Below are 24,768 nucleotides of genomic sequence, written 5' to 3' on the forward strand. Positions count from 1 at the left end.
ACATGGATTTCGTCGGGGAGCCTGTGGGGGCAGATACACACTCTATACAGGAAGTTCTTCCCAGATAGAAGTGATCGTTTAGAGGAAGCTTTTATTTCTGAGTCCAGCAAAGAAAAAAATCTAAAATGATGATGATGACCATGAAAACCTAGACTTATTTCCAATACCAAGAGTCAATACACTAAAAGTATATACTCATTTTGACCTGTATTGGTGTCAACTTATGTTAGACCTGATGAAAAAATACTGATAAAGTATCCCCTTTTGGAATCTGAACACCCTGGATTTCAGGGGAATAATTTATAAAATGATTCAAGAACTAAAGTCTTGTTTATCTTACCATATGATATGTGGCTACTGGCAAAGTATGAGTGACTAGTTGTCAAAGATGTTAGCAGTTAGAAAATTAAATCCTGAGTTGTAAATCTCCAGAAGTCTTAAACCAGGGTAAACTTGAGCCAAACACCTACAGCTTTAGAAAATGTTTTCCAACTTTTCAAAACTTGATAGGGTTTTATAACTTATATGACAATTTCAAGGAAGAAAGGATAGACAGCAGATGTGTAAATAAGCAATCAACCTCAAGAACTGTAGAACTGCTTTAAGATTGGAAGAGAATGACATCCACAAATCATAAATCTCATGATTGGCTCTACTATTTTTAAAAGACTAAATTATCCTTTAAAACTGTGGGAATCATAATACTAAGTTTACTACGATTCTTCTACCTGAAATAGAAATAAAAGATATCTGCTTTAAAAATACTAGAGTTGTTATATTCAAATATTTTTTGATATTGATCTCTAACATAATTGATCTCTAACATGATATTGTTCTCTAACAAGAGAACATTCTGCATGATTCCAATATCTCTAGACCATCAAATTTTTTGCACCTGGTCTTATGTCCCTGGCTGTGTTCCAATGTCTCCTAGTATATAGTCTATGGGAACTTGAATAGAATTTGTATCCTACTGTTGTGTGAAAATTGTATAAATCTTAATTATGTAAAATTGGTTCATAGTGCTTTTCAGGTCTACTATATCCACCTACTTCTCTGTATATTCATTCTATTAATTTTTGAGAATTTGATATTGAAACTCCAACTAAAAATCTTAACTTATCTACTTAAAAAATAATTGTATAGTGGAAGTACATGTAACTTTGTTCTGTATTTTCCAAGTCACCTATAACTGTGTTATCATGCTTTCATAATTTAAAAAATAAAAAAAATTAATCACCCCTATAAACATTCTAGAAAGGTTAGAAATGCTTCCACCCAAAGACTGCAACCAGGTAGAGAGTTTTTTCCCTGTAATAAGTACATAGGCTCAAATTTAAATGTTTTTTTACAAACAAGATAATAGAAAATGAGTACTTCTAAAATATATGGAAAATACCACTGAAAAATAAAAATAGAGAGAAATAAACTCTCAATTCACAAAAATAAGACAGATGCAACCCTTCCATTCTGTTCTCATGTTGAGCAGTCCTGAGATGCTACACACACTTTGCTTTCCTGGATTTCACTTCCCAAGCTCTCTTTCTATGTTAGAATTTCTGGAGCTGGCCTCTCTTGCCTTCTTTTTCCCTCCTGTATTGATTTCAGCACTTTTTCCACTGCACTCAGCATGGAGAGCTACAACATAGCTCTTTCAATTGATCAGAGTTCATCTTTTTATCACGTTCTCCAGCTGCATGCATTCCATTTTTAAACAATATAGGGGAGATGTGCCTTACACGGAAATAATCCATTCACTGTGACTAGCTGAAATAGAAGAGACGGACGCCCCCAGGGAAGCAAGCTCAGGCCAACTTCCAGGACACGCAGCTCTCACATGGCCCACCTCCACCTCCATTACCAGTGTAAACCACAACTTCCATCACTACCTAGGAATGGCTCCAATTTCTGCACCCTCCTGTTTTCTTAAGCTGTCCTATTTTCCTCCTGTAGATGGTCTTTTATAGACATTAAGATAATCTTTAACACTATTTTCCAGATGCTCAAAACATTATTGAGGAAAGACCTTCATAACATCACTATAAGATAGTACACTGATCTGACAACTTCCCATTCTTCCCTCACTGTCTGTTTTCTCCACAAATTATACATGAAAGTGGCAACCTAAGCTTAAACCTATACACAGAGTACTAGGTGCAAAGTTGAGATTCGGCAAATAATTATTCAACCTTGACCAATTCCTGATATCCATACCCAACCCCTGTTACACAAGTTATTAGTGGATGTCTGCAAAGTTCTGTGGTGTTTACTAAAAGGGAACATAGTAGCTGTTTAGATTCCCTCTTTTAACCAAAATCATAATTGTCAATTTTGGTAAAATGTCATTTATTAAATTATCATTTCTATGCATACTGCCAAGTTCTAACTCTCTATAAAGTTCTTCTTGAGAAAAAAAAGGTTGCCTCCCTTTATAAAACCTGACTTAATTCTAATAAATTTCATCCTTGATCCTGATACTCAACATTTGGCCAGAACTGAAAGGAGACTATCCCTAAAATAGCTTGCATTTAAAACAAGCAAATTGATGTATTCCTGTAGAGTCTACAATCTGAATACATTTCTAGATCTCTGTAGTTAAAGCAGCAATTTGTATTGGGCTATGGCCACAGGGAAGAGGGAAACAGGGAGGGAAAAAAAGAGAGGCATCTTTCATCATTATTGGTTTGCTGTACACATTACCCATGTTTTTTTAAAATATAAGTGAAATTTAATCTTCAAAATGAAAAAATAGACACATTTTCTAATAGCAAAATATAAGATTAAAATACTTAAAAAATAAAATGTTAGTGTGAAATAGGGTTTTTCATATTTTAAAAAATGAAATAGTTTAGATTTGCTTTTTCTGCATAAATCCTCTTATCTCATTCATAGTTACAACTTTCCAGAGTAATTCTTACAAGACACTGAAAGAGGTGGGGGAAATTCTTTTTCAAGACATAAAGTCAGGACCTGAATGCATACATCAGATAGAGCAGTCCTTGACCTCAGATCCCTCCACCAGCTCTAGAGAGAGGAATGCTGCATTTTCAACCTTGAGATTTTCATTACATTTTCTTCTTCATGGGGTTAAATTCTTTTCAATAATATCCTACATGTAAAAATGATTTTATTCTAGCTATAAAACATCTCACTTAAGTAAAACACATTTTATAGCCTTGTGTAAAATACCCCCAAACGCCATCAAGATATGGAGACCTCAGACTTTCAGAACATAAATCTAGTCATATGCCCTTGAAACAGTATCAACATTTAGCAGTGATGTTATATTCTTGTATTTGTTTGTCATGAGATGAGAGGCCAGCAGGCATATGGTGATTAATAATAGTTCCTGAGCTTCTAAAGAAATTTTATAACAAAATGACTAACTGCTTAAAAGAATGAGCTTTTCAAGAGCGCCCCTTCTATTCCATTGATGTCTTTCATCCCATATATCTCCTTAAAGAATCTCAAGCCAAAAGAACAGGCTTCCTTTTAAGCCACCGAAAAGTGGGATCTGATGGAATCTTCCCGTAACTCCCGATGTTTTCCAACGTTGCTTTCTTCTTGATGGTTTCGCCTCTCAATGGTTATTCTGTATTTCTTCCTGGGTAGAGGGAAAGTGAATGTAGTAATAAAACCTCACTTGGCTACAAAATACTATGGTTTCTCTTACAAAGAATGCCCTCAAGGGACATCTGGGTTTGGGTTGATAAATGAGAAGTGACAGAATATGAAGCCATAGTCAGAGATTAAAGTGGGATGCCCCAAGGCATACTGCCCTTATTCAAGGAGGAAAATTGGCCTGCTTTCCCAATACCATAGAACAAGCCTTCCCGTTCTTCCCTGGGTGCCTCGCGGGTTAAGTCCTGTCTGTTCTGCCACATTACACCCCTCAGCTCCCAGGATATGCCCCAGATAAAGATCAGATGAAGTATACAGGAATGCAATTGTTCCCACAAAGACTCATACACACCCAGAGTTACACAGCCATGCAGAAATGAAAAATTCATGGTCCAATGACTTAATAAGCCTCAAACTCAATCCCCAAAGATTGCAAAGGAATGAACAGCACTCAAGAGGTGAAACTATCAGTATCTTGAACACACATAAATATTACAAGTTTATAAGACTCGGGGCTTAACCACAGTGGTCACGAAACATGTGGGCTCTCAAAGACTGAGCATAGACCTCCTGAGAGTACAGACTGCTCAGAGTCACTTCCTTCTCTAGAGAAAGTAAACTCACCACGTATTCCTAAATTGGAGGAAGCCTGAGACTGGGGAAGTTGATTTCCCCTTTGTCGAGATTCTGTCTCCACTTATGCATGTGGTGGGTGGAAGGAATTCAGGTCAGAATATTTGTGAGCAAAAGATTGCAATGGCTCTGTGGCACACAGTGGGATACAGTAGAAACCCTGATCCACTGCCTGGTATGCTAACCCCCTGACCACCAAACCAGAGTCACACCAGTGGAAGGTTTAGCTCTTTTCACTACCTTGCTTTTTGGGTAAGAGCAAGATATAGACAAGTCACAAGGAGGATCGTGCAAAGGCAAATGACAGGAAATTAAGGAGAGTAAATTTTAAAACTTTATAAAGCAGTCCTAACCTGAAGAAGTAGAAGGCCATTAGCAAACCAGCTCCTAGTAAGGCCCCCACAACAATTCCTGTCACCGCTGATTCTTCTAGGCCACCTGCTTGAAAAAGAAACATAGATAATCTGAGTTCATTTTGAAAAACAGCTAGAAATGCCTCACTCTGACTTTTTATTCATTGAAAATTTTCATTCATTAGAAGATATTTCGTGGTTTACCACTTGAGGCAAATTTTCCAATTTTCCTTTCTTTTTAAGAAAGTTTTTCTAGGCAATCCTGTTCATTGTTGTTGTGGTGGCGGTGGTCGTATTGGTGGTGATGGTGGTGGTGGTGGTCATGGTGGTGGTGACAGTGATGGCATGGTGGCAGTGGTGGTCACAGTCTTGGTGATGGTAGCAGTGGTGGTCATGGTGGTGGTGATGGTTGTGGTCATGGTGGTGGTGGTCGTGGTGGTGGTGGTTATGGTGGTGGTGGTGACAGTGATGGCATGGGTGGTGATGGTGGTCATGGTCATGGTCATGGTAGTGGTGGTGGTCATGGTGGTGGTGGTCGTGGTAGTGGTGACAGTGATGGCATGGTGGTGATGGTGGTCATGGTCATGGTGATGGTAGCGGTGGTGGTCATGGTGGTGGTGGTCATGGTGGTGGTGGTTTTGGTGGTGATGGTGACAGTGTTGGCATGATGGTGATGGTTGTCATGGTCGTCATGGTGGTGGCAGTGGTGGTCATGGTCATGGTGATGGTAGCAGTGGTGGTCATGGTGGTGGTGGTCGTGGTGGTGGTGGTTTTGGTGGTGGTGGTGACAGTGATGGCCTGGTGGTGGTGGTGGTCATGGTTGTCGTGGTGGTGGCAGTGGTGGTAGTCATGGTCATGGTGATGGTAGCAGTGGTGGTCATGGTGGTGGTGGTCGTGGCGGTGGTGGTTTTGGTGGTGGTGGTGACAGTGATGGCCTGGTGGTGGTGGTGGTCATGGTTGTCGTGGTGGTGGCAGTGGTGGTAGTCATGGTCATGGTGATGGTAGCAGTGGTGGTCATGGTGGTGGTGGTCATGGTGGTGGTGGTGGTGACAGTGATGGCATGGTGGCAGTGGTGATCATGGCATCATGGTGGTGGCAGTGGTAGTGGTCATGGTCATGGTGATGGTAGCAGTGGTGGTTGTGGTGGTGGTGGTCATGGTGGTGGTGGTTGTGGTGGTGGTGGTTATGGTGGTGGTGGTGACAGTGATGGCATGGTGGTGGTAGTGGTCATGGTCATGGTGATGGTAGCAGTGGTGGTCATGGTGATGGTGGTCATGGTGGTGATGGTCATGATGGTGGTGGTCGTGGTGGTGGTGGTTATGGTGGTGGTGGTGACAGTGATGGCATGGTGGTGGTAGTGGTCATGGTCATGGTGATGGTAGCAGTGGTGGTCATGGTGGTGGTGGTCATGGTGGTGGTGGTCGTGGTGGTGGTGGTGACAGTGATGGCATGGTGGCGGTGGTGATCATGGTCATCATGGTGGTGGCAGTGGTGGTGGTCATGGTCATGGTGATGGTAGCAGTGGTGGCCATGGTGGTGGTGGTTATGGTGGTGGTGGTGACAGTGATGGCATGGTGGCGGTGGTGATCATGGCGTCATGGTGGTGGCAGTGGTAGTGGTCATGGTCATGGTGATGGTAGCAGTGGTGGTTGTGGTGGTGGTGGTCATGATGGTGGTGGTCGTGGTGGTGACAGTGATGGCCTGGTGGTGGTGGTGGTCACGGTCATGGTGATGGTAGCAGTGGTGGGCATGGTAGCAGTGGTGGTCATGGTAGCAGTGGTGGTCATGGTGATGGTGGTCATGGTGGTGATGGTCATGATGGTGGTGGTCGTGGTGGTGGTGGTTATGGTGGTGGTGGTGACAGTGATGGCATGGTGGCGGTGGTGATCATGGTCGTCATGGTGGTGGCAGTGGTGGTGGTCATGATCATGGTGATGGTAGCAGTGGTGGTACTCGTGGTGGTGGTGGTCATGATGGTGATGGCAGTGGTCGTGGTGGTAGTGGCAGTGGTGCTGGTGATTTCACATGGTGTTTTTTTTACCAAGTGCAAAGCTTAAAAGCACTTAAGAAAATACTAGATGAACAAACTGTTACAAAAACAGTGAGCACAATGGGAACAGAGCAGGTTCGAGAAGGATTTGAAAACAACTGGAAACTGAAGTTTTCAGATCTATGCACATTGTTTTGAGTTTCCTGCCAGAGAGGACAACCACCTGGACCATGGGACTGAGCTGGCTCTTCTCATTTTCACAGATGGATGATGACACTTCCAAGTGCTGGGAAATTTGGTGAAAAATCTATTGGGTTAATGTTCTGTTTTTAGATGTTCTCTCACCAAAGCCAGAGTTTCATGTCAAAATGTCTTATATAGCTTTGTGAAAATGTAACAATTTGAAATAATCAGTTCTGTAGTGTCCCAGATGTTACATAAAAATGATAAACAGCTAGCTTGTGTAGAAGGAGTTTAGGATACAGTCTTTAACACAGTCTTGTATTTAATCCTCAAAGCATTCCTGAGAGTTGGGTACATTTCTTTAATTTTACTTATGAGAAAACTGAGGCTTAAAGAAATGAAGAAATGATCCTGAGGTCACAGTAAGTGACCACGATGGGATTTCAAATCCAGGCCCAATAACTCCAGAGACTGTGTTCTTAACACATTTATGCCTATCCACTTATTGTGTATACACAGATACATCGCAGTTTGAAGACTGTTCCGAAAACATAACGAGCACACATGAGTGAGTGAGTGAATCAGTGAGTGAGTGAAAGTCTCTCAGTCCTGTCCAACTCTTTGTGACCCCATGGACTATAGTCTGCCAGGCTCTTCTGTCCATGGAGATTCAACAGGCAAGAATACTGGAGTGGATTACCATGCCCTCCTCCAAGGGATCTTCCTGACCCAGGGATCGAACCCAGGTCTCCCTCATCGCAGGCAGATTCTTTACTGTCCAAGCCACCAGATATTAAAGTGAACCACTTCCCTGAAAGGTTGATACTCAATTAATTCTCCCACTTTGCTTATCAAAGTGTCTTTCTACAGCAATGATTTCCAACCACTTTCCTGTTTGTAAGCTTCTTATAAGAACCTCCACTTGCTTCTACATTTATGACAAGGCTACTCATAAATAACATATTTTACATTTACTTGCTAATTTGTAAATTTTTAGGTGTCTAAGGAACGTTGTCTGGTTCTGGGTGGGTAAGAGAATAAATACAAACTTTGAAACAATAGATGAATAGTGAGTGACATTTAGTATTTGATATTTTAATTTTCCCTAAAAGTATAAAACCTCAAATAATAACAGATTATGGTAAGAGATGTAAAAATAGGAAGACACCTTCTACCATCTTGGAAAAGGATAGAAGGGAAGAAGGACCTAGAAGCCTCTGATGGAGCTGGATACCAGTTTGTGAACTATTGTGGATTCTACCACATCAGAGACAGAAATCTGTTCTTTCAGAACAGGAGCCACTGAATGACGCCTGTGTTATATGGATTCTGCAGATGATGAAACACAGAGCGAATTAAGTCTCTAAACTTACATGCTTTGCAAGGAGAGCTGTTCGTGTGCTCCACCATTCTGGTTTCATCTATTCTCAGTTTTAAAGGTCCCCAAGGATATTTGACATTTGGCCGCATTTCAAAACGACCTTCTTTTCCAAAGTAATCACCAATAACCTATATAAAAGAAAAAAAAGGCACAAACTGAAAGGTTGAAGTTCTCTGCAAAGGAGGCCCAGAGTAGGCCCCCAGACCCTCCAGGCTGACTACAATAGTGTGTTTCTGAAATCTTTGTAAATCAAGGTGCCAACAGTGCTTGTAAAGTGAGCATAATTTAGAAAGCACAGGCTCCCCATGGCGGGGAAGGTAATTATACAGAAAGCAGTAACCTCGGAAGGTACGGCTTTCCCCTTGCTCCTGGGAGAGAGTGGTGCCCCTCCCGCCTGCAGGTCAGCAGTCTGTCAGGACCCAGTTTGTTCCAGGAAGAGGGAGTTCACGACCCATCTTATTTCCGGGTCAGTGAAGCTTGACACAGAATTCAAGCATCAGAGAGCCTCTTTAGGAACCTTCCACTTCACCTTCCTCTGGTTCAAAGGCTCTTCTCCATCTTGACTTTGAGGGTTACCTTCTCCTCTGTTGAACACATCCTATTTGCACCCCACCTCCAAGCTGAACCCTTTTCAGTTATTTCCTGTGGCCTCTGAAAAATCCGTATCCTTTTATGGCTCAGTTCAAGGGTTACCCTCAGCTTCTGGTTTAAACAACTGTTTCATCAGCTACCGATCCCTGATCTAGCATTACCTTCGCACCCAGGTTCTCAGGATCCACCTCCCTACTGTCTCGACAGTGGCACCCTGCTCCTGGGGGATGGTGACACCCCCTGCCTTCTCTCTCCTGAAAGAGGCCCCACAGGCTCTCATGTTGGAATGAAAAGAATTCTAGGTAATCACCAAACTCCAACAGTCACTGGCATGTACTGAGCAGGTACCAAGTCCTTTACACACGTTCACACCTGAGTCCTCACCATGACCCTCTCTATTATAGACTATTACTAGCCACTTTCTATAGAGGAGAGATTGGAATATACATGAGACTCAGATCGTCGAGGGTAAAATAATCTTACAGCAAAGGTAGCCAATACAGATCCTGGTGGCCTGACCCCTCCCACAGAGGCCAGGTCCTATGGACAAAGAGAAGAACAGCAAGTCCTTCATGCCAGGTCACAGGAAGTGTGACATCAGTCATCAACCCTGGGTGAGAGCCATCAGAGAATTAAAAAAGGAACTGCATCATCTGACCTCAAACACGGTGGATGCACATCCTCTTTCTCTATATATTTATCATGCAAAATTTATATAATACTTCTCCAGGTTCCATTTCATCTGGTGCTCGTGACCACCATGTGAGGTCAGCAAGGGAGATAGGATTATCTCCTTGTTAACAGCCAAGGAAGCTGAGGCAGAGAGCTCGTACCCCAGTAAGTGTCAGATCTCTATGGCCAGGGCACCCTTTTCTTTCTAGTGATGCTATCCTGAAACTCCATCATCCTTTGACATACTAATGCATGGTCCAGTTTGTAATCACTCCCTGACAAAAAAAAAAATTTTTTTTCAAATTTTAAGCGAGGAAATAAATACACAAATTCACTTTAAGTCTCTCATCCGATGATGCCGTCCTGCATCTTAGGGCTGAGGTGTGATTCTCAGCCACTTGAAAGGTAGGATGTCCCCACTTAGGATAAACAAGGAGCCACTTCCTAAAGCCTTCCCTGATACCCTCAGCCAGAAGGAAATCCCCTCACTAAGAAACTCCCGGTGTTCAGCTCATTTTTATTTGGAGGCTGCTTTGGGGGCAGCTGTTTGGATACCAGGACAAATACATTCCTTGGAATCTCAATAAGCAGAGGAGGCTAGGGTGGAGGTCCCATCTGCTTACCTCCTGGGTTCCCGCTTCTGTGTCGGTCATGGCAATCACAGAGAAATCCCCATACCGGTCTCCGTTGGCATCTATGGACACCTGCCCAGCAATACCTAGAAGATGAGATGCAAGGAGCTCCAGTTGGTTATTTAAAATACCTCTGTCCGCCAACAAAAACAAGAAAATGAATTGACAGGATTTTTTAAACAAACTCATGCCACAGGGAATCTCATCAGACTCGGAGCATTTTTGTTGGCATTTAGAAAGACATTGTAATTTCATCTGTGTCTGCATTCCTAAATTCTTAACATTTCTCCATTTAAAAATGAAAAGAAAAAGAAACAAATGACCTTTTGGGGGGAATATGTTAAAGAAAAAAAAAAAGGCTAAGGCTAATCCTGAAAGCAGTATGCTTATCCCAGAGTTTTATATTAATTTTTTTTTAATGCAGAGTAAGAAGCAGAGTTGTAGCACGTTCCTAGACTTGCCATGGGTTCACGTTATCACTGGGCAAACATTATAAAGCAAAACCTGTTCCAGGGCCAGGATTCAGTGAATGTGCTTCCGTGTGGGCTCCCTGAATGCACAGGAGAGCAGAGGGCCTGCTTCACAGATCATGGGAGCCAAGAACCAAAGAAGAGCTAGTTTATCCCTCTTGTGTTCATGCATCCATTCTTTGAGAGGCTTTATTTTTGTTTTCCAGTTAAATTGAGATGTACTCGATGTATCTCACTGTGTAAGTTTCAAGAGTCCATCATAAAGGTTTGACAAAAATATTGTGAAATGAGTTTAGTTAACACTCATCATCTCCTATAGATAGAATAAATCATTCATTGTTTATCCAGCAGTTACTAGGGGCTGAATTCAATATTGCAGCAGAAGCAAAGATGAACTGGACACAATGTCTGCTCAAGAGAAAAGCAGCCTGGACTAGGAATTTATCTTGTTGGCGTGGGAATCTGACCACCTGCATCTGAGTCCCAGCTTTCACATTTCCTAGCTCTGTGACCTTGGGCAAGGATTTAGACCTCTGAGCCCCAGTCTCCAGAACTGGAAAAAAAGGCAGGATAGTACCTCTCTGCCAAGAGGCTGCTGAAAAGATTAAAGGAGCTAACACAGGTAAAGTACTTGTGGGTTTCAGAGAAGTCAGTTGTTTTCTTCTTTTGTTATTACTATTGCTATGCCTGGAATCTGGGAGAGGACCTAGGATGGTGTCCACACCATTCAGGGCACGGGCTGGAACATCTAGCTGGAGACTCGCAGAGGACCCAGTAGAAAGGCAGGCCTTCAGTAGACATGTTGGTGAAGCCTCCAATTTGGACAAGCAGCCAGCAGGGTGTGGGAGTGTTCTAGGCAGAAAGGCAGCCTTGCGAGTATTTACAAAGGCACAAAAGCTGAAAGGAATCAGGGGTCAGAGGGGTTTGGGGGGAGGTGGCCCATGTGTATGGAAGGGAACAGTGAGCTCTAAACCTGGAGCAGGGAGGCCAGAGCGTGGAGGGCCCAGAGTGCCACACAAAGGGTTAGGCTTGCTTAGGCTAGCAATGGCGGCTTACAGAAGCTAATCAATAAAAACGAACATGTATATACGATCAGCTGATATTCAATATGTCTATATTGTCATTTTCCTTAACTAAGTAAGAGAATATATGTGTCAGCCACATCCTAAGTATTTGTTTTCTTTCATTTTAAACTGTGCCAGAGTTCAGTATAGTTCTTAATTGGGGTCTCTATTGATTTGGTTCTCACCGGAAATAAAATGAATGTCTGGGAAAAGGAGTCCCAAGGGAAAGTTCCATCCTCTAGTGTGGTTTGGAGAGAGCAAGTATTTGGGTTTGCTCTCCTCTGGGTTGTGGTTTGAAGGCCCTCTAATTTTTCCAGACTTTGGTCTACTTTGCCGGAAACAGAATGGAGCTACTATTCATCCTAATTTTTTTTTTTTTTTGTCTTCTTAATAGAGACTGCTTACAGAGGATACACGTATCTCAAGCTAGTTTATCCTTGACAGTCTATACAACTTTTAAGTAATAAATGTCACTGAAAAATAGATACAGATGTATCTCCAAACATACTGGCTGTCTAAAACCATATGCCATTCTGTTTAGAGGTGTTTATGATAGTGTGTTCTGCTAAGTGTTTTGCAGAGTATTTTATAAGACAAGGTGGCCCTAGTAATCCAAGACCTCATTACACTTTAAGCTATTACAGTTCTGCCAAGAAATGGGGTGTGAACCCTCAGGGTGGCCAATTAGCAAGTGAGATTTCACCTGAGAGTATTATAGATAAGGTGAGAGCGTCAGGCTGAGAGCAGAATTTTCCTGTACATAAGTAATTAGACTTTCTACCCTCCTTTCTATTGGCCTGCAGTGGGGCTCAGGGTTTGAGCCACAGTCCTATTTACCTTGTCACCCTGACCTCTCCCACAGTGAGGAAATTCAGCTTCTTCCCAGGCCATTTATTGAAAGTCTTGAGAGTTGGTCGTAAGTTTCATGGTAATAAAATCCAAATTTGTCAAATAACATCCAGAGTATTTTTCCCTTGACAACTTAGTGGTCACTTACAGTGACTATTAAAATTTTAATTGTTTTTAATTTTAGAACAGTTAGGGATTTTTTTATAGTTCTTTGGGGGTTTACCCTCAGGTTGATCATTGTTTAGCAAATAGAACGAGCTCCCCAAACAATTCAAGGTCAACACTTAGCTTGGCTTCAGTTATCTTTACATTGGACAGATGAGATTCTAAGTTTGGACTGAACTACACAGTTGATTATTCTGGGACTCATTTAGTATTGCCTGTGTAGACCGAGCTCTAGAATGGAAGCCTCAGATTGGCCCACAGGAAAATTTAGTCCATGCTCTTTATGCAAAACTGAGTTCCAGCCATCATGGGCACCTGCCCTTCCCTTAACAACCTCCCTTGGAAGACCAAGAGCAAATGACCACACCATGCAGAGAGGAAGAGCTAGGAACGGGATGTGGCCTACCAAGGTTGTATCCACACATGCCAGCTCTCAGGGCATGGGACACAACTTCTGGGAAATTTGATTCTGTCCTAATATGACCCCTGACTGATCCCATTTGACTTCAGCTCCTCAGCTAAAGCTGTCAGAGGTCAAGCAAGACAACCCTGAAGGGTTATTTGATTTGTTCACGTCCTACAATCTGTTCAAAGTTAAAGCAGATGCCACTCTGGGTTACAGTAAGATGTGGCATCTACTAAAACTAGCAAGCAGAAATGAAATCCACCAACTGTCACCATAGCTACTGCCCAGACAATTCTCGCTGGAACCTGACCCCTCTATCCCATCTTACCCCTTCTAATGACCAAGGACAAGGTGAGGCAGAGGAGTAGAGGAGAGTCCTAAGTGATCAACACAGTATGAACCTAATCTTGGTAAGGCAGATAGGCACAGCCCCAGTACATTCAACGGCTCAAATTGTTGGCATGATGCAGAACTCAAAGGGCCTTTGTCAGTCATCAGTTGATCCAACCCCTCTTGGTACAGGTGACCAAGGAGAAAATGAAAGGACTGAGGTGACAGTCAGTCACTAGGATGCTGGTTTTCTGACCTGGTTAGTGACCTGTATGTCAGTGGTCCTCAGATGATATCCATCGGCATTGTTATTGTTCAGTTGCTAAGTCGTGTCCTACTCTTTGTGACCCCATGAACTGCAGCACACCAGGCTTCCCTGTCCTTCACTATCTCCCTGAGTTTGCTCAAACTCATGTCCATTGAGTCAGTGATGCCATCCAGCCATCTCATCCTCTGTCACCCCCGTCTCCTCTTGCCATCAATCTTTCCCAGCATCAGGATCTTTTCCAATGAGTTGGCTCTTCACATCAGGTGGCCAAAGTATTGAAGCCTCAGCATCAGTCCTTCCAATGAATATTCAGGGTTGATTTCCTTTAGGATTGACTGGTTTGATTTCCGTGCTGGTACTCTCAAGAGTCTTCTCCAGCATCACAGTTTGAAAGCATCAATTCTTCAGTGCTCAGCCTTCTTTATGGTCCAACTCTCACATTTGTACACACCCTACAGTTTATTTTCCACACAGATCCCAGAGGGCTCCCTTTTAAAGACTCAAGACAGATCCTGTTTCCCTTGACACCCTCTGGCGGCTTCCATCTCATTCAAGGTCCTCAATGCAGCTTTCAGGCCCACAGGGTCTGGTCCTACTTGACACTGTCTCTGGCTCACTTCACACTGCAACTCCCGTACTGCTTTAGCCACACAGGCCCACAGGCTCTTCCAGGGTATTCACCACTGTCCCCCAGCTACACTCAGGGTCTCTGTGTCTGCTGCTGCCTCTGGACTACTCTCTCCTAAATAGCTGCATCATTTATCTCAGTTCCCTGAGGTCTGCATCCAACTGCCACTTGTCAGAGAGACCTTAGCTGAACTCTATTTAAATGAGTAGCCCTACTATACCCCCTCCCATAACTTTCTATCTCCCTTAACCTGATTCACTTTCCAGCCCCTGAAGTGGTGTATTTATTCCACAGAAGCTCAGCTGATTGCAAGGAACATCTTTAATTTACTGCTGAGTTATCAGCCCCTTAACCCAGTGCCTGGCACATAGGAAGTGCTTAAGAATACCTGATGAATGAATGAATGAGTGAGTGAATATGAAGCTGATGTCCCCAGGGCTCCAGCAACTGGGTGTTCTAATATTGAGTCTCATGCTCATTTTTGACTGATGGCAGGTCAGGAAGCAACAGTTAGAAATGGACATGGAACAACAGACTGGTTCCAAATAGGAAAAGGAGTATTTCAAAGCTGTATATCGTCACCCTGCTTATTTAATTTATATGCTGAGTACATCATGAGAAACACCGGGCTGGAGGAAGCACAAGCTGGAATCAAGATTGCTGGGAGAAATATCAATAACCTCAGATATGCAGAGGAGACCACCCTTATGGCAGAAAGTGAAGAAGAACTAAACAGCCTCTTGATGATAGTGAAAGAGGAGACTGAAAAAGTTGGTTTAAAGCTCAACATTCAGAAAACTATGATCATGGCATCTGGTCCCATCACTTCATGGCAAATAGATGGGAAAATAGTGGAAACAGTGTCAGACTTTATTTTGGGGGGCTCCAAAATCACTGTAGATGGTGATTGCAGCCATGAAATTAAAAGACGTTTACTCCTTGGAAGGAAAGTTATGACCAACCTAGACAGCACATTAAAAAGCAGAGACATTACTTTGTCAACAAAGGTCCGCCTAGTCAAGGCTATGGTTTCTCCAGTAGTCATGTATGGATGTGAGAGTTGGACTATAAAGAAAGCTGAGCACCAAAGAATTGATGCTTTTGAACTGTGGTGTTGGGGAAGACTCTTGAGAGTCCCTTGGACTGCAAGGAGATCCAACCAGTCCATCCTAAAGGAAATCAGACCTGGGTGTTCATTGGAAGGACTGATGTTGAAGCTGAAACTCCAATATTTTGGCCACCTGATGCGAAGAGCTGACTCATTTGAAAAGACCCTGATGCTGGGGAAGATTGAAGGCAGGAGGAGAAGGGGATGACAGAGGATGAGATGGTTGGATGGCATCACCCACTCAATGGACATGAGTTTGAGTGAACTCCGGGAGTTGGTGATGGACAGGGAGGCCTGGCGTGCTGCAGTTCATGGGGTCACAAAGAGTCAGACACAACTGAGCGACTGAACTGAACTGAACTGAACTGACATGAGAGGATACTAGTATTTTATACACCATCAGCAAGAATATGGATAGTAGACCTTTCTGGAAGCTCTTTGGCAATATCTAATGTACTTTGCTTTTTTATACAGTTCATGGGGTTCTCACAGCAAATATACTTTAGTGGTTTGCCATTCCCTCCTCCAGGAGGAGAAGGGGACAACAGAGGATGAGATGGTTGGATGGCATCACCAATTCAATGGACATGAACTTGGGCAAACTCTGGGTGATGGTGAGGGACAGGGAACCCTGGCATGCTGCAGTCCATGCGGTCACAAAGAGTTGAACACAACTTAGTGACAGAACAACAACGCACTTTAAAAGGCACCAATATAATTTTGGACCCAGATATGCCATGACTAAGAATGTTCCCTGTTGGATGTACTCACAGAAATTCATCAAGATGTGTAACCTCATGATAATATTTTGCATAATAGCAAAAACTAGACAATTGAAGTATCCATCAATAGGAGACTGGGTAAAGAAATCCTTGTACAGCCAAACAGTGGAAAAATGTGGAACCATCATTTTAAAATGTGCTGAATTTATGAGCGCTCATATGGAAAATTCTTCTGCTTGACATACAAGTGAAAAAGCTAAGATGAAGAATGGCATTCCTAGTACGACCCTTTTGTGTAAATTTTTTAGATAAGATATACAAATGCATATATGTGCTGGCAGAAGGTGCAGAATATTTCTAGGCTGAATCATAGGAAATTTTTAATAGCCATTACATTGGGGAGAGGGGACTAGGGTGGAAAGGAAAACTTTCACTTTTCATTTTGTACATTTTTGTAGTGTTTAACTTTCCAGCCAAGAATAGTCTCATTCTTGTACAATTTTTAAATGTCAACAAAATTGCTTGAGTGAGGAGATGACATGCCATTTCTTTTGTTGTTGTTCTTATGCTTCCTCTGTTCCTAAGAAAGCAACAACCAGTATTCACCATTTCAAAAATTAAAAGCAGAGAGCTCAACTGGACCTGCTCATCATCTCAAACCTCCAGATGTTCTGAACAGAGGAAAGTGTATCTGGGATAATTTCTTCTAAAACTGATCACAGAACTCTTCACAAACTGATTGCTGTGACTGAGGCTTATGACAAGTTTAAAGAAGTCTAGGAAAATAAAATAAAATAAAGAAGCCTAGGGGCTTCCCAGGTGACGCTAGTGATAAAGAGGTAGAGAACGCACCCCCCAAAGCAGGAGACACGAGAGACTGGGATTCGATCCCTGGGTCAGGAAGATCTCCTGAAGGGCATGGCAACCCACTTCAGTAGTCTTGCCTGGAAAAATCCCACGGACAGAGGAGCCAGATGGGCTACAGTCCAGGGGTTGCAAAGAGTCGGACATGACTGAAGTGACTTAGCACAGAATTGCTGCCATCAGGAGACAACGTGAACGTGAATGTGAAGTCGCTCAGTAATGTCCGACTTTTTGCGACCCCATGGACTGTAGCCTACCAGGCTCCTCTGTCCATGGGATTTTCCAGGCAATAGTACTGGAGTGGATTGCCATTTCCTTCTCCAGGGAATCTTCCCAACCCAGAGATTGAACCCGAGTCATCCATATCATAGACAGACGCTTTACCGTCTGCGATCTCAGCCAAAAGGCCGAGAAGGTTCTTCCTATTTCAAAGCACTTTCATAGGCTTTATCTCATTTAATTTTCACAAGCCTGTGAAGTAGGTTGATCATGACTTATTATCCTTTTATAGCTGGGAAAACTAAGACACTAGCAAGGTCCCATAGTTGTAAGAGAGAAAAACAGAACCAGGAAAAAAGCAACTTGATTGGCAGCAGAACGCTGTGACCTTGTAGACTGAATCCTCACCTTCAAATGTTCGGTTCCAAGTCTGCTGGATAATTTTCCCTCCATCCTTCTTACTGTAACCAGCTCTGAGTACTTCACGTAAAGCCAGGACGTAGAGGAGGATGGCATCGTGGAATCCTTCAACAAACATGTTCACCTGGAAAGGAAAGTCCAGGTGGGTGAGCCCAGACACCACATGACTCACGTTCAGGAATAATGTGAGAGAATCCAAATGGTTAACAGGTTAGGCTCGAAGCCCGTGGCAATGGCAGAAGTGTGCAAAAGAGCAACTAACAAAGAAAAGGCTACAATTTTCCTGGCACTGGCTTATGTCAGGAAAACCCTTTCCCCATTTGAGAATTTGGAGAAAAGACAAGATATTACCGAAGTTAAGAAAAATGTACCTGTGGGCCAGGTTAAGTATTCCAGGTGCAAAAAGCCTTTGCCCACAAATACCTCTGAACATGTGCCCTCTACTCCCACGTCTGCTCTCTACCTGAAGCCATCTCCCCATTGAGGTCTTCTCCACCCCCACCAACCCCTGTGCTTTCCACGCTCTGAATATGAAGCAGAACTGAAAGGACAGTAGGGACCCATTCATTCATATTCAATACTTCCCCGGTGGCTCAGATGGTAAAGCGTCTGCCCGCAACACGGGAGACCCGGGTTCGATCCCTGGGTTGGGAAGATCTCCTGGAGAAGGAAATGGCAACCCACTCCAGTACTCTTGCCTGGAGAATCCCACGGACGGAGGAGCCTGGCAAGCTACACCCCATGGGGTCGCAAAGAGTCGGACATGACTGAGAGACTTCACTTTCACTTTCACTTTCACCATCTGCCTAGTTGAGGAGCACAGATGCCTAAGTGTGCAAAGAGGAGTGGGCCTGGCTATCCCCTCTCTGTCCTCTCTTCTATCAGCATCAGCATCTCAGTTTCTCTCTCCAGTTTGTGTTCTGACTAGTTCCAGTGCATCTGAGTCCTGCCTACTTCCGGTCCCTGCCAAGCTCCAAGGGCAAGAGCGGAAACGGGCCGTTGTTGGTTTATCTCGGTTGAGTCCTGGCTCAAGTAAGATAGCCTTTGCCCTCAGCAACGTAAAACTTTGTGTGAAATTGGAGAAGTCACTTAATCTTTCTGAGCCTGTTTCCTTCTATAAGCACCGTTTGGCAAGTTCTGATACCACATGTAAACCCATTAATGTTCACTAAAGATGAAATGAGCAAATACAATCTTGAAACACTTAAGAGTCACAGATTCTGTAGAATTCTGTAGAATTACCCCCAAACTCCAGCCTTCGTATTTCAGAAGACAGGGTCAAGAAAGGAATTCCATGCAGCAGGGTGAATTAGGTATCCCATAGACAACTGCGGGGAAGCCCTATGAGGGGCATTCCTGCCCCATCCCTAGGAAAAAACACCCAGAGGAGGAGAGCCACCTGGTTCAAATACACGAACATCACAGAAGACATAGCTCAACGTCCAGTTCTTCTCAGCCTCATCCCACTCTGAAGGACTAAGTCCTATATGCATCACAGAAGCAAATATTTCAGAACTGCCAGAGCCAAGTGCTGCTGCTGAGAGGCAGGCTAGAATAACGCTTGAACAGCCTGGGTTCGTACCCAGCTCTGCCACTTCCTGGCTGTTTCTGCACTGCTCTGGGTCTCAGTTTTTCCCATCCCGAAAATGAGGAAGATAGCCGTAGCTATCTCAAGGGGTTGTTGTCATTTTAAATGATTTAGCAGATATAAAATCTATAAATGTCAGCACTCACCTTTTGTTCTTATCATTTGGAGACAGAGAATTATAAACCTAGGGATCTTGCTAGGCTTCTAATTCCTAATAGAAGTGTTCAGAAAATAAGTGATTTACTTACTGTTACAGCAAATCTTACTGACCCACTTTCATGGAAACTAAGACTCCCTGTTCATGCTTTCACATCCCAAACAGGGATCTTCCACGATGTCTCATCCTTAATTCCTCCCAAGTATGATGAGTGCAGCTGGTCAGTTTTACTGACCCCCTGGGAGTGTCGGAGGACAGATGAGTAGAGTTTACAGGAGAGCCCTCACTTAGCCACTACACCCAAAGTTCAATCCAAGCCTTGACAGGTTGCCTGATCTCTTTAATCTTCAATTTCCTTATCGATTAAATGAGAGTTTAGTATCAACTTATCTCCTAGAGCTCTTCTGGGGATTAAATGAACGAGTGTGTGTAAAACATCTACAACAGTTCTTGGGACTGTGAAAGAAAATGGCAGACACTGGCTCTATTGCTTAGCCATCAAGCTAAAGTCTCAGAGTCATTATTTTTTTAGGCAAAGCAGAATGGTGTAGAAATAACACCTACAATCAAAGATAATTTTCTGCTGATTTGGCTATGCTAATTCAATTTTCCAAAGGAAAGAAATTTTCACTTAGCCCATGAAGTCATCATGGCTTGAGAAAGTATGTATGCTGATGAGTTCATGAGTGGACTTGAGCTGCGTGATTTAATCCTCAAGCTACAATAAAAAATATTTTTTCAAAATATCTATCTTCTCTTTGATAATTATATAAAAATCACCCAGCTATAGCAAGAAGAATCACAGAATAGTGGAATATGGTGAATATAAGGTGCTTTTAAAAAGCTCTGATCTAATCAACTCCTTACCTTGAGCACCTAAAGAGCATCACTTTCTCTCAACCTTCTAGTATTCTGGAAGCTTTCCATCTATATTCCTTGTTCTTGGAGACTGTAAAGTTTCAGCTGCTAGACATCACCTGTCCATTCCTCCCTCTCCTTCTTCTTCTCAAAATCCTAATCCCAGGCCACCATGCCGCCACTGGCCACCCAAAGCACCAGAATGGGAAGAACAATGATTTGACTGAAAAACACGAACTTGCATTACTTCCGTCCTAACAGGTTTAAGGATTTCTGTGGTGGCTCAGACAGTAAAGAATCTGCCTGCCATGTGAGAGACCTGGGTTCAATCCCTGGGTCAGGAAGATCCCCAGGAGAAGGGAGTGGCAACCCACTCCAGTATCCTTGCCGGGAGAACTCCATGGACAGAGGAGCCTGGCGAGCTACAGTCCATGGAGTCACAAAGAGTCGGACACAACTGAGCAACTAATACACACAGACACACACACACACACACACACACAGAGGTTTAATGGTAGAAGAGACTAGACAGGCTCTGAACACATGTCTGAAAACTCATTTTACCTCGATTTGCAAATGAATCACAAAATTTACCTTCTTTCCTCGCCAAGTAGCTGAGTGTCTCCCTCTCCTGCCAAAATTAGCAGCAAAGCTGCTGGCCCCTAGTGAGGTTCACTCACACCCCCACCCACTGCGGGGGAGGCTTCATCACACCTACCTCATAGGACCTCAAGCCAGAAGCAAAGCCCCAGAGACCGTCTTTTCTTAAGGAGAAACATTCTCACATCCACACGTGTTTTTTAATGGGAGGAAAGCCCGTTAGCACATTATAGACACTGTAAATTGGAAGTGCAAATTTTTGTAAAAAGCGAGGGAGAAAAATAAATCCAGAGTATTAAGTTGCCTTTGGAACACTTTCCACTGGACTTCCAGGCTGAAAGGCTTTATAAGGTTATCTGATCTGCCCCCTGTCTCTGGTCAGAACAACACCCAAACCTCAAAATCCTGACTGACAGAGCATGCTGTCATTACCGACAGAAGAAAATAGGATTCCCTCTCCTGACTGACTTGTTCTTGTATTAGGCCTCATTTCTAGCCAGGGCTTCCCTGGTGACTCAGACAGTAAAGAATCAGCCTCAACATGAGAGACCCAGGTTCGATCCCTGGGTCGGGAAGATCCCCTGGAGAAGGAAACAGCTATCCACTCCAGTATTCTTGACTGGAGAATCCCATGGACAGAGGAGTCTAGCATGCTACAGTCCGTGGGGTTGCAAAGAGTCAGACACAAATGTGCGACTAACACACTTTCACTTTCACTTTCCAGCAAGAAAGAAGCCATCACTAAATTTGTAAATGTAGCCATTACCCTTCTGGACACTCAGTGGAGTTAAGAGAACCACACAGCACCACCACTCCCCATGGGTGCGTAGATGGATTCCACACAAGGCAGCTGTGAAGTTAACCCCCAAGAGGGGACCAGCTCCAGGGTAATAATGATTTGCTTTTATCGTTCAAATAAGATGATCATCATTCACCATCTTTCATTCATTCTGGGGAGTTTGCCAGAACAAGGAAGCATGCTCTCCCTTCATTTCATCTCAATTCCCTTGATGTTATCCTCTGGAATTGGGCTATTCCATGTAAAAGAAAGCCATTTTTGCCTTTGACTTTTCTCTCTGATAGTACCTGTTAGCCATGTCTGTCTGCTAATGTGGTTTCTTTTTAATTCTCCATCATGGGGAAAGCAGAATGGAAATCTAGTTCCTTTTCAAAGTGGACTCACAGGTATAGAGAACAAACTAGTGGTTACCAGTGGGGAGAAGAAAGGAAGGAGAGGCAATACAGAGGATTAAGCAGTACAAACTATCAGATATGGAATCAGCTACAAGGATAGATTGTACAACACGGGGGATATAGCCAATATTTTGTAATAACTACAAATGAACGAAAGTTTTCAAAATCATGAGCCGTTATATTGACACCAGTAACTCATATAACACTGTACATCAGCTATACTTCAATTTAAAAGAAAGAGGCAGAGTTCTAATTTAACTGAGCATAAAGAGTTGCCATTTATAACATGGCTCCTATCTATAACAGTGGGCAGAGTCTTTTCTCATTTCTTTTTGGGGAGACACATTCATAGGTGAATTCCTCAGTGGCTGTGTTCCAAATAAGTCAGCAGAGAACGCTACCTGCCTCAGCTGTTCTGTAAAGTGAGAATGAATAGCCTGGCAGTATCAGGCTCCCAGGGTTGTCTAGATATCCAAGAAAGCCTATAAAGCTCTCAGATGGAGGCAACTGGGAGAAACCTACCAAAGCTGAGTACAGGGTGAGGCTATCCCAGGGCTTGGCTAGTGGAATCCACATGAACTCTAGTATTCATCAGGTGAATCTACCTTCCTCACCACAAATCAATGGTTCCCAGTGCAAACGAGAAAAGTGGAGAGTGCTGGGCAGCATTTTTCAAGTCTTTTGAAAAAGGTGACCTTCAAAGAGGCGGTCAGGGACAAAGACTTTTTTTAGTACTTTTTAAAACTATTTTTAACTGAAGGATAATTGCCCTACAATATTGGGTTGTTTTCCGCCATACATCAACATAAATCAGCCATAGGGATACTTATATCCTGATGTTGGAGAAAATTCTTGAGAGTCCCTTGGACTGCAAGGAGATCAAACCAGTCAATCCTAAAGGAAATCAGTCCTGAATATTCATTGGAAGGACTGATGCTGAAGCTGAAACTCCAATACTTTGGCCACCTGATGCTATGAACCAATTGGAAAAGACCTTGATGCTGAGAAAGATTGAAGGCAGGAGGAGAAAGGGACGACAGAGGATGAGATGTTTGGATGGCATCACCGACTCGGGTATGAGTTTGAACAAGCTCTGGGAATTGGTCATGGAATGGGAAGCCTGGCGTGCTGCAGTCCGTGAGGTCACAAAGAGTCGGACACAACTGAGCAACTGAACTGAACTGATACCTATGTCCCCTCCCTCTTGAATCTCCCTCTCACCTCCCACAGCATCCCATACCTCTAGGTTGTCACAGAGCCTTGGTTTGAGTTCCCTGCAACAAACAGCAAATTCCCACTGGCTAACTATTCTACATATGGTAGTGTATATGTTTCCATGCTACTCTCTCCATCATCCCACCTTCTCCTTCCCTCCCCTGATCTCATGTCCATAAGTCTGTTCATAAAGTTATGTCTGCATCTCCATGGCTGCCCTGCAAATAGGTTCATCAGTACCATCTTTCTAGAGTCCATATATATGTGTCAAAATATACTATTTGTTTTCTCTTTCTGAGTTACTTCACTCTGTATAATAGGCTCTAAGTTCATCCACCTCATTATCACTGACTCAGATGTGTTCCTTTTTATGGCTGAGTAATACTCCATTGTGTATATGTACAACAGCTTCTGTATCCATTCATCAGGGACAGGGACATTTTGATGGCAGGTAAATAACAGGAGACTCGGCCCAGGACCTGCTTCTCCCTATCAGAGCAAGAACAATGGCAGCTTCATCTGGAATGATAAGAAATAAGACCCTGAAGATGAACCTTGTCCTGCCCTCCTAGGCCACTGGATGAGAAAAAATTGGCCTGGGCATGCTGCATTGGGAGGTCAAAGGTTAAAGGATATTAGGCATTTGATGAACACTACGCACTGGACCTCCATACAAGAAACATATAGATACTATCTATTTTTATGCAATTTTCTTTGCATCATAAAATTAAAAACTACAATATAGGGTAACAATAAATCAAGTGATACCACAAATTCTTCAACATCAAAAGAGGAGTTCTCATTCTTACCAGCAGACATCCCCAACATTTGCTCTTTTCTATTGGGCCTGCCTTCAGGGAATTCATACTTGGTCACTTGCTGTCTGATTTTAGCCTTGAGGAAACTGAAACTGAAAACCTTCCTTCCTATCCTAGTGAACTCTGAAGAACACTATCCTAGTGCAAAGGGCAAAAGGCTTTCTAACCACCAGACAGCAGATTCAGGAGGGAGCCGGGGTCCAGCCCTATGCTTAGCCAAAGAACCATATTCCCTGGCAGACTTCTTTGAGATGGAAGTGGGCCCTAAGTTGATAAATGACTGTCTCCATCCCAGGCTCAGCTCTGGCCCCCAGAGTAATGCCCAAGACTGGTAAATTAACTCGGATCAGCTAGCCTAAAGTGTGGCTGATGCCTGCAAATATAAGCAGATTTTTTTTTTCTCTATCTCCTTACCTAAGACAAAACGGATCATTAAACAAAAGCCGTCCTGAGATCATGAAGTCTGTTTCTGACCCCTCATGCATCTTCCACACTACTGCAACTGGCTGTCCCTCTAATGAAGAGAACAGCAGTGCAAACTGCCCACAGGTATCACAGTGCTTGCAGATCACATCGGTGCACCAACCCCAGCCAGGAAAGCCGCCTGAGAAACAAAGCAGAGGAAAACTGGAGTCTTGGAACTGGAACTGGACTCCTGGGATTACTGGGTATGGAGCAGAAGCACAGGAATGACTTTTTAAAATTCTCCCATGGCTCACACAGGGAATTCAGTCATCTGATATGTGTGCCCTTTGAACGTGTCACACAC

The 24,768-nt window shown here is 43.3% G+C and overlaps 1 protein-coding gene across 1 annotated transcript in view; it reads right to left on the bottom strand.

Moving 5' to 3' along the window:
- Positions 1-3,492: 3,492 nt before the first annotated feature.
- NPR3 (natriuretic peptide receptor 3) overlaps positions 3,493-24,768 on the bottom strand; it is a 72,976-nt gene continuing 51,700 nt past the window's right edge. Inside the window, exons 4-8 of the mRNA XM_052659178.1 lie at positions 17,558-17,693; positions 10,048-10,142; positions 8,154-8,289; positions 4,608-4,692; positions 3,493-3,604 (exon numbers count right to left, since the gene is read on the bottom strand). Of these exons, the coding sequence (XP_052515138.1) occupies positions 3,493-3,604; positions 4,608-4,692; positions 8,154-8,289; positions 10,048-10,142; positions 17,558-17,693 (564 nt within the window). The remainder of the gene's footprint in view (positions 3,605-4,607; positions 4,693-8,153; positions 8,290-10,047; positions 10,143-17,557; positions 17,694-24,768) is intronic.

This window comes from Budorcas taxicolor, chromosome 20 (genome assembly GCF_023091745.1).
Source record: "Budorcas taxicolor isolate Tak-1 chromosome 20, Takin1.1, whole genome shotgun sequence".
NCBI lineage: Eukaryota > Metazoa > Chordata > Mammalia > Artiodactyla > Bovidae > Budorcas > Budorcas taxicolor.